General features: G+C 54.3%; 1 protein-coding gene across 1 annotated transcript; it reads right to left on the bottom strand.

The window, feature by feature from the left end:
• Nucleotides 1–4,408: 4,408 nt before the first annotated feature.
• TMEM278 (transmembrane protein 278) lies at nucleotides 4,409–9,757 on the bottom strand. The gene is made up of 2 exons (XM_080563621.1): nucleotides 8,719–9,757; nucleotides 4,409–5,660 (listed from the first exon to the last, which is right to left on the bottom strand). Exons 1-2 carry the CDS (start codon nucleotides 8,986–8,988, stop codon nucleotides 5,391–5,393), a joined length of 540 nt encoding a protein of 179 aa, XP_080419747.1. The 5' UTR covers nucleotides 8,989–9,757; the 3' UTR covers nucleotides 4,409–5,390.
• Nucleotides 9,758–10,559: the final 802 nt, after the last annotated feature.

Below are 10,559 nucleotides of genomic sequence, written 5' to 3'. Positions count from 1 at the left end.
AAGCACCATTAAGACCCCGTGCCCTCCCTGCACCCCCGGTTTGGCAAACCGAAATTATCTACAGGCTGCTCCAGCTGGGTGTATCCTGCACAACCCTGTCCCAAAGCTTCCCACTGGCGCTGCCTGGAGAACTGCAGAACAAGCCCGCGTTGTCTCCGAGCTGGGGGAAGGACAAACGGGTAGGCAGGAGGGAATAAAGACGCTGACCTTACCCAGCTGTCCCGCGTGCTCCGGGTTTGTCATGGTCTGTGCATAATCCCCTTGCCCCCCAGCTTGGCCAGACTTTGGGAGCTGGGCTGTTAACACGATTCCTCAAGAGGGAAGCAGCCAAGGTATTTGGGGCAATATTGGCTGGCGCTGATTCCCCAAAGCAACGCTTTGCTTTTCAGAAATATTGTGGTGGTGATGCCCAGGTACTTCCCTTTGCCAGGTCTGCCAGCTGTGAAGTGAGATCTCACTTTCTGGCCCTTACACAGCCGCTTTTCTCTGCTTATTTATATATTTTTTTTCCATGCAGACCTCTGAGCAGAGACGGATGGTGGTGATTGATAAGGTTTTCCTAAATTGCAGTCTCTCGGCCTCAAAGAGGGCTGGGAAGCAGCCTGCAGCACCTGCCACATCAACCCTCCCAGCCGTCCCGCGTTACTATTGATTTTGGGAGCTATATAATTTATTTACTTCCCTATTCTTCCGCAGCTCTTACGCAAAGAGCCCTTTGGCAATGCGTGCCTGCCAGATGGCCTCGGAGCAGTGCTTGTATTTTAGTGGCACTGTGCGTGCCCAGCGGCAACACAACATCGAACACACGCAGCCCCCCTGCTCCCTCCTGCCGCTCGCAGCCTCCCGGGGTGGCTGTTGTCACTGCGAGGGGCTGGTTTGATGGTGGGGGACACCAGTATCAGGGCACCTGGGTTAAACTGCTGCTTTCCTGCTCGTCCTCAGCCCTCTCACCTGCACAGCAGCTCCCACGGAGCCCCAGGGGACTGCTCAGGACAGGGCTGCCCCACGCTGCACCGCCGGCACCAGTGGGATCAGCTCGCGGGGTGCAGGAGCCCTCGGCAGGCCCCCGCCGGTTATTTGTGCTTTAATCGTTCCCAGTCCTTCTAACCATGTCTCCCAGCAGGGCTGGAAACGATCAGAGCTGGAAACGATCGCCGGTGAGCGGTTAGCTCGGTGAGAGAGGGAGGTGTGGGAGGACAATGGCCGTCTCCCCGAGGACGCTCGGGTTACCACTGAGCAGTCAGCAACGCAAACAGAGGGAGCGCAGGCGAAGCCGTCCAGCACATGTGTCAGCGGAGTCCTGTTACCACGCAGGCCCTGCCAAGTTAGCCTACGGAGTCACGCAGCAAAAACGAAGCACTTGGAGCACGCATCCGCCGGAGCCGATGCTGAGAGCAGCGGCTACGGGCTCGTGGCAAGGGACCAGGAGCTCTGCTAGGAAGCTGCTGAGCCCCTCCGGGGGCCAGTGGTGGCCATTCCCGGGGGATTCGCTTCCCTTGGGTGCTCTGGGTGGCTGAGGAACCACCAAGAGGAAAGGCAGAGCCCCAGCCCCTTCCCTCTGCGGCCACAGCCCGGAGTGTGCTCACCCCCAGGCTCTCCCTGAGCAGCCCTGGCACGGCCTCCTCCCGCCCAACACCACATCGCCCCTGTCCAAAAAAGTCCTCTGATTTCAGTCCTGATTGTCCTGCTGTCCCTCCGGCTGGACAAGCGGTTTGTACTTGCACTGCCCCCAGCTGAGGGCTCCAGGAACTGAAGGCATCAGGGGACCAGGAGCCCTCTGGCTTCAGCACCTCAGCCAGGTTCTTGGCCGGCCTCAGCCGGCAATGGCTGAGGTTGAATGAATGGCTGAATGAATTCAGGAGCCATTTCTTCATCCCCTGCTTCCCACCGGCCTGCGTTTCCCTGCAATCCGCATGAGCTCGGCATTCCTTTGAGCTGAAGTCTGTTCTCCTTTACCCAAACCCGGAGCATCTCCGATGATTTCTGTGGTGCTGGGCCAGACGCGTGCTTGCACGAGAGGAATTTGTTCTTTATTTCAGGAGTGCCTGAGGCTTATTCATCCCTGGCTCTTACACTCTGTGCAGAGGGGGTCCAAAATGGGAATTAAGGACCTGTGTGGGGTGAGACAAGCTCTTCCTCCTGCCGCTTGTGGAAACCTGTTAGCATTCACTTGTCGCATTAAATCCATCTGCACATAAGGCTTCCATAAACATTCACACACAGCGATGCTGAGGCCCAGAACGTGGGAGCAGAGAGGTGAGGGGACCTGCTCAGCACCGCCGAGCTGGAGCAACACCTCCCGGCCAGGAGGAAGCTTCCATGAATGAGGATTTCCCTCCTCTGCTGTCCCTCGGTACTTACCCTGCCAGTAACCCAGAACAGAAAGCTGACGGCAGCAGCCAGCGAACACCCTTTGGGGTGTCATTACGTGTTTGTGAAGAACGAGACCACTCACTACAATGGTTTCTATTTTTTTTTTTAAACTTTCCATCCCCTCTGTTAGCTATCAAGCTGTGATTTTGCTGTTTTCCTGCTTCCCCCATTGCACTCCACAAGCGCCTCCCCTAAAAATGAACCACCCATTGCAACAACAGCAGGGGCTCGGGATCCCGTCCAAGCACATCCAGGAGGGGGATCCAAGTCAAAGATTCCCCCTAGACAGGATGTTTCAGCAGCCTCAGCATTGCTGAGCTTCCCCTTGTGTCACGAGCAGGAATTTGAACCCTGAAGCCCTGCAGACCCAAGCTTTGTTGCAGCATGGGTGGGCTCCTGGAGCCCAGTTGCTGTTCTCCTCCCCTGCCCACCTCTACAAGAGCCCCTCTGATGATGGCGAAGGCAGCGAGGAGCACATCTGAACTGTGTTTTCTATCACCAGGTGAAACACGGCAGCATCTCTGATATATTCCCCCTGTTTCAGCCGGGATTGGGTTATTAGTGTTTTCCCCCACTTTTCCCCTATTTCCTGCTCTCCGCCTTTGCAGGAGAGCTCGCGGTTCTATCGCACCTTCCATAAATCTGGCACAAAGCAGCCGTCCCAGGTGATTCATACTCAGAAGATACCCGGCTTTGGCTCAAGGTAAATTAACTGCTTGACACCTGCTGCACTTTCAGCTTTTTCTGGGCGATTTTTTGTCCTGGGGATTCACGCTGCAGAAATGAAATACTCCTGCAAACGTTGGTTCATTTCTAACGTTTCCAGCACGCCGTTCTGGGTAGGTTTCTTAGCCTTGAAGGGCTCTTTGTATATGTCCTGCCAGCGTGGCTGGGTCACACTCACAGGCGAGGAGGAAGAGCTCTCAAGCTGATGCTTACATCGAAGAGGAGAGGCTGGCCGAAGGACAGCGAATGGCTTAAGCACCACGCTGCAAGGCTGGGCGGGAGAGCGCAATGCCTGGTTTAAGAACTGTGTAGCCTCTTATCAGAGCAGCAGTGGGGAAAAAATGGGAAAACCCCACTGTCCTTCAGCAGGGTGCCAGGCAGAGCTGTGCTCTGAGCCCACGCTGGCCGGGTGCTCCCAGAACAAAGCCCCTGGTGTGCAGCAGCTTCCCCCTGGCATCTGCGGGCGCAGTCCCCTGCTGGCACAGCTGCCCCAAGGCAGAGGGCATCAAGGGCGCCTCTGTGCTCCCAGCAGGGCATTTAGGGTCAATCCTGTCTCGCATCAGAGCTTCTGCACCGCTTACAGCACATCTCCATGCTGTCTGCCCGTGGCAGGACCCCCTCAAGGTACAGCTCGCCTTACGAGGCCTGCTGTGCTACCGAGATGTGACTCCAGCTCCAGGTGAGGTTGACAAAAACACATGAATGAGGCAGTTTAGTCGGCACTCCCACCCTGCAAAGTCCTAGAGCAACGGGAAAAGCAGGAGAACGCCAACTCTGCGTTCCTCTGACCACTCGTGCTGGGCTGGAACGTCCTCGTTCGCTCCTCAGCACACAGCAGCATTACGCGACAACTTGAACTGTAAATGAAACTATATCCGACCTGTCACACCTGGAGCATTGTGGAGGTGGTTTGTTGAGACTCTGGCTTGCTGCAGCTCTCAGGAGGCGATAAGTGGCAATGAAAGCTGGCAGAATGACTCAGCTGAACGGGCCGAGCCAGCAAAGCAGCCCCGCAGCACTGCCGCCCGGCTACTCACAGCACACAGGTTCCTGTGGATTCAGAGCTCAGACTTGTTTCCATCACGAAGTTGTGCAATTGACTAATTGAGGACAGAGCTAAAGTTCTGCACTTTACAAAAAGTTAAAAAAAATAAATAAATCAATCCTCAGAAACAAGTACAGAAGTTATGTGCTGATTTACACTGGTGCTCCTGTCGGCCCTGCCTGCTACAACAGGCCCCAGGCACCCAGTCCTGGTGCAGCCTGTGCTTCGAGACAGCTTCGAGACAGAACAGAAACTCCCTCGGTGGAGATTTGGCATGAGCTTTATTCACACATAGCGCTGGCAAGAGCTGGCAGGCAGAGGAACAGCAGCGGGGAGAGGGGACAGCTCGCAGTGGTCAGCAGCACGCGGCCCCGCTGACCGAACCGGAGACCCACCGCGGTTTGAGGAGAGCATCACAGCACGCCTGGGGGTGGAAGACCCCCGGTAGTCACTGGGGGTCTCCAGCTCGTCCTGCCAGGAGCCCTAACACTGACCTGAACAAAACAACCTGACCACGACAAAGGGCAAGGAGCTGTTTGCAGGTTAGTACCCGCCACCAGGCAAGCATACTTCAGGTCAGCAGCTGGAAAAGGGGAAAGACCCAAAGATCAGCACAAACATCTGCAGCCACCCCAGCGAGCTGGCTCAGGCACGGCAAAACGAGCACGGCACTGCTACAGGTTGTGGGAAGGAGGGTCAGGTAAGTGGGGGAAGAACTCGTGGTGGGTCGGAAAGCTGTGGATCCCAGCCACCACAGAGGCAGCGACCTGCAGACCCCTTGCAAGAGGTTTGAAACACAGGCAGCCCAGCACTGGGGGAAACCACAGCTACTTCCACATGGCTGGATGCTTCCCCCAATGCTGCTGGACCCAAGGAGACCTCTGAGGCATGGAACAGAGTCCACAGCTGCTCTCACTAAGTGTATACACGGATATTGGGACCTGTGTGAGGCACAGCGTGCTGCCAAGGCTGGACACTGAGCTGCTCTGAGCACAACAGGCGCTGGCCAGAGTCCCCATTCTTCCGAATATCGGCTTTAACATCAAGGGCTTGCATTGCCTGTCTCTCCCTCACAGCATCCTATACCTGGTTACAGACGAAGCCGTAGGAGCCGGCTTGTGACCACCTCTCCCTTCCTCTCACAGCTGGGCACCGCTCTGCAGAGGCCTGGAGGTGATGTGGGAGGTGGTGGGGATGGACGGGGAAGGGAGAAGGGCGAGCTGGGTGGGACTCAGGTGCTGCAGACTCATACCCAGGCCTTGACTTGGGTGTTCCAGCCCCTGGCACAGCCACACAGGCCTCCCTCCTCGTACCAGCGCCATTTCACCCCCTTGTACACAGCCCTGCTCCAGGGCTGGAAGCACATGAAGAGGCGGAGGCGCCTCGCCAGGCTGCAGTAGGTGGCCATGGCCACCACGATGAGAGGCGACATGATGACGAAGCCCAGGATGATGAGGGCAGAAGAGCTGTTGTCGTCCAGGACGGTTTTGCAGTAGCGGGCCGTGGAGTGCAGCACCTGCAGGAAGAGGGAGAAAGTTCATCACAGATCTCATGGTGGACAGGAGCAGTGACCAAAGTACCCCCGGGTTTTAGTGCTTTCCCAGCGAGCCAGGCCTCTTCCCGCTGCAAGCTGAGCTCAGCAATGCCCAGGCCACGCCGTGACTGACAACACTTAGTCAGGCTTTCAATTACTCCAGCAGCTCTGTGAGAGAAGAGCACCGCACACCGATCCTCAAGCAGGAAGCGTTAATCTTTATTAAGTTATCCCTAATAGCACAGCTTAGCGTTTGATAGCTGCAAACCAAATAAAGAGGCCTCCTGCAGCTACACCGCCATGGGTGGCACAGCATGCTGGCAGTTATAACAAAGTAAATAAAATGCAGCAGAAACGTTCGATTCTGCAGACAGATGGGTCACTCCACAGCCCACCCCCCAGGCTTCCAAGGCCGCTTTGTGCTCTGTTTTCGGGCACAGCGTACTCATTTCAGCCTCCCAGCATCTCCCAGGCCTGCCAGGAGGCCCTGACCACCCCGTGCTGCCTCAGAGCACCCTGCACGGAAGCTGCTCCTGGCTGACGGGTTCAAAGCCCCGCTTCCATCCTGGCAGCAGGAGCACCAAGTCAAGCCACTCGCTTGTTCTGGATTAACAACTGCCCTGGGCTACCCCCACCTCCTCCAGTCTCCTTTCCTTTTTTTTCTTTTCCCCTGTATTCTTTCAGCAGTACAAGAAACACAATCACACTCCAAAAAATAATCCATCTAATGGCTCTGCAGTGCAGAAATCAGCCTGCGGCTACAAGGAAGGCACAGAACGGCAGCAGCCCAGAGACAAAGGGCAGCCCTTGTCGAGCCATCCTGCAGTACTCCTGCTCTACCTCGCCTTAAAAGACAAGTATGCATTAAAAGACCCCTCGCAGCTAACAGCAGCACAGTTGCTTTCACATCTGATGTACTCTGCCGTACTCAAAAGCTTTTTGCCTCTCCTCAACGCCCAAAGCCATCAAGGAGAACACTGTGTGCAGAAAGGAGAGCTCGGGGTCTTCCAAGGTGAGGGTGGGCAGAGCTGGGAGGGCTATCTCTGTGCGGCAGTCCTCACGCTCTTTCCCATTCTGGGTCCAATTTGAAGTTCACATTTATGACTTTGAAGAACCAGTTTCAGGCCACGGGAAAGGTGGGAGAGGTCAGGACCTCTCTGAACCACTTTTCCTGCCCGCAGGCCCTGCAGAGCCTCCCACATTGCCCTGTTGGGATCACACGCTTGCATCCTACAGGAATGTTTTTCAGGTGTCAGAGCTACAGTGGGAATTGCCTGGCCCAGAGGTACGGGATTTCTCTGTGAATCATGTTTCACTCCAACTAGCAGCAGCGGCACTTGTCTGCCCTGCTCGACAGAGGAATTACCATGACAGATGTCTCCCTGTTTGTTAGTCTGCAGGATGAGGAGAGGCTTTTCCATAACAGCAGCTCAGAGCCGTCGTTATTTCAGGGCTATAAAAACCAAAAGCCAAACCTCTCAGACCAGCAGGGACATCAGAAAGCAGCAAAGCCCAGTCCCTCTGCCAGGGAGCTGAGACGGGGGAGCGGCGGGCTGACAGCTCGTGTTCTTGGACATCAGCTGAAGAGCACAACGCAGTGCCCTCACTGCAGGAAGGGATCCATGTGCTGAAAAACATTACCACCCACGCCGGGATCTGCTCAGAGGTCCCGAGGAGTTGGCTGATTAGATGGGATGCACAGATTTTTATTAAAGGGAAGGGGAGAGCTTTCTCCCTTCAGCATTTCTCAGCTAAATACGTCAGTTTGAGGTTTTATATCTTCCCTTTAGTTCAGATTCTGTGGAATGGGGAGGCCAAGAGCATCTTACCCTTTAATCCCATCCTCCCTCTTGGGAGAAGGTACTTTGGGGTTTGTTTTTTCCCTCCCCAAGGCAGAAAGTAAGCGAGTGCTTCTAACACTGGGTAATCAGCAAGAGAAACCAGACCGAGCTGGCCTAGCAGTGACTGCCAGTGAGGAAAACAGGAAAAGTGCTTCTTTGCATCCACTTAGTCAAAGGATTCCAAACATATTTATGGAAATATACTAAGAAGAGGAAATTCATAAGTATTCTCGGAATAATGAAATTCAGAGGGCAGCAGACACGTGGAGCAGCCACAGCTGGAGCCCTTACCCAGCAAGGAAACACAAAGGCTGGGGTAAGTGAGGAGCTGCAGGAACACCTGAACATGAGGCTGGCTTCGGAGGGGGTTATAGATTCAGCTAGACTTTATTAGTGCTACAATTGTTAGGCAGATCAAACAGGACAGTCACTGCAGAGAGCTTACTTAAACGGAAAGTAGCAAACCCTAACAGAGTTCTTTTACCCAACCAAGCTTCCATTTCCCCCTATACTGAAGAAGGGAGAGGTAAAAGAAAAAAAAACTAATCAAGCTAATTCCTGCTAGCGTTCAGATGGGTCAAACTTTACTTCTGCTGTAAAACATCTGCACCACAATACTCTTATCTCGTGCAGGCTTGTGAAATGCTGGGGTTCTTGGTCTGGGATCACTTTACACAAACAGCTGCACTAAGAGCAGGGCACAGGATCAGGACCCGGGGTCCCATGCTGCCTCTGCCCCCAAGGACCCAGGCAGTCACGGCAGCTCATGTCAGTGTCCTCCCCGTCTCTGCCACAAGAGCCTCTCTGTGCTAGCCCACTGACACTGAAAGCACGGGTGCCAGCCAGCTGCTCGCAGGCAGCCCAGAAACCACAAAGCCTGTACTATGCTATACAAATGTGCCAGCCCTGATGGTGGCTGCGTCATGGGCACCAGGCAGGAGAGCGAGCTCCCCTGCACAGCCAGGAGCCTGCAGGTCTGTGTGAACCCCCATAAACCGATTCTTCTCGGCTCAATCTATACACGTACCAGCCTCATGGAAGTCTGTACGCTCCTCCCCACATAAAAACTGAGCCAAAGCACGGGGACTGTAGCCTTGGTTTTAAAGCCACTGCTTCCCCACAGGCTAAAATAAAACCCTCGTGGGTCGTCCTGCCTTCGGGGTGGCTGTTAGCAGCCAAAGGGAACGAGGCTTACTTACCCGAGAGTGGCATTGGAAGCCAAAGTAAACCACCACAATGGTGGGGAGCAAGACAACTGTGAAGATGACAAGCAGCAGGAGAAGATTGATGAAGAAGACTAGGAAGTTCATGGTGACTATCGCCAGGGCCCATGCCCAGCAGCACCAGGTGCTCCGTGGCTCCCTGGGGAGGAGCTGGTCATCCATGTCATACGGTGGGAGGCTGGGAATCATCTTAGACTTGTCTAAGAGGCTTTCTGCTCCAAAGTCCTCGGTCTCCTGGTCAGACATTCTCCAGGAAGGTTGCTGAGCAATCCACACACTTTTCCAAAATGGTTTATTTGCTTTTGGCCACCGACCCGGGAAGCAATTTGCTGAGGCTTTTCGTACCTCTGCCACACATGGAGAAGAACACTTAGCCAGAGAACATAACGGAGGAAGGAAGGGACGGCTTTTTGGCCACCTGCTCTCCCAGGACCCGGCCAATGCAAGTTTTTCCTTTCGGGTTGTTTGCCAGTCCTGACTTCTGTTTCAAAGATGCATCTGCTGGAAGTTTGGCAGCAGCTGAGGCTTTGAATCCACAGCACTCCTGTTTTTCTGGTGTTCTTCCTAGGAGTGCGATCCCAAGAGGTCCCCAGCGGTTGCTCTCAGCTTCGATAGGCTGCTCAGTCCCAGAGAGCACCTACCTTCAGCTTCCTCCTCCAACTTCGAGCACGGTTGTTTGCGAGGAATATCAGGCTTCGGGCACCTTCAGGCAGGTCCTTGACTTCAAATCACCTTCCCATGCTCCTCACCCCGTACCCACCCAAATATTCCTGTCCAACTCTCATCCGAATGAAGCGACCAGGGATGGTAACGAGCAGGAGCCGTTCCCCCCGCCGCCTCGCTGGAGTCCTCGCCCAGCGTGTGGAGCTGGAAGCAAAGATGGAGCAGCGTGCTGTTTCAGTGCTCTCAGCTGCCCGTTGTCACAGGCGTTCAAATGCGAGCAGTGTCTTCCTCGGAGGCGGCTCGGAGCTTCGCAGCGCTGCTCTGTTTACAGCGTGGCTGCCGGAGCTGCTCTGTGCCAGCCAATCGCTTCCAGCTGTCTCGCGAGTGATTTAGCACGCAGCACCCAGGAACCACACTCAAACCGTGCATTGCCAGGGCAAGATGGCCCTTTTGGCATTGAAATCGTTCTGCCTGCAATTTGTTCTCTACGCTTTCTCTCTGAAGTCTTACACTAACTGGTAATAATCAACGCATAGCTCAAATCTTCTGTTGTCTGCAGTCACCACTGCTATTGTCTGCAGAACACACTGGTATATTCTTGTGCTGAAGGCACAATGATCGATTATTCTACCTGCCTCATTTGATCAATATTAGTTAAGAAGGCCATTGGTAGCTCCCCATTTACAGAGCCTTTTAGGTACATTCACCTAGGCACGACCACAGCGCTGCAGGAGGAAGAAAACTTTCTTCCAGGAGGAAACCAAGGTTCATAGGTCTTACCAGAAGGCACAGCTTATCCACAGCACGGGGCAGGAATCCAGGAGTCCTGTTTTTCATTTGGGGCTACTTAGAGAAATTCTGCCTCGGGAAAAGATTGTGAAACTGTTCACACGCTAAATATAAAACGGTTTTATGATGCAGACAAGTGTTAGCTTCCCCTCATCAAATGCTTTTAAGAATTGTACATTTCGGTGTCCATGCCCCAGCCCTTGATGTGCTTTGGTATGTTTATCTGCCTTATCTATTCACTGGCCAGCTGTAGTGGCATACACAGCAAAACTAAAGCTACAACAATGTTCTCCAAGGGCCTGGCCAGCCCTGCTCACGAAGCAGTTACTGGTGGCCCACTAGCAGAGCCCTACTAGTGATAAGTT

Source organism: Anser brachyrhynchus (genome assembly GCF_964034855.1).
Source record: "Anser brachyrhynchus genome assembly, chromosome: 21".
Classification (NCBI taxonomy): Eukaryota; Metazoa; Chordata; class Aves; order Anseriformes; family Anatidae; genus Anser; species Anser brachyrhynchus.
Note: the sequence above shows the minus strand (reverse complement) of the source record. Positions and strands in the feature narration are given on the sequence as shown.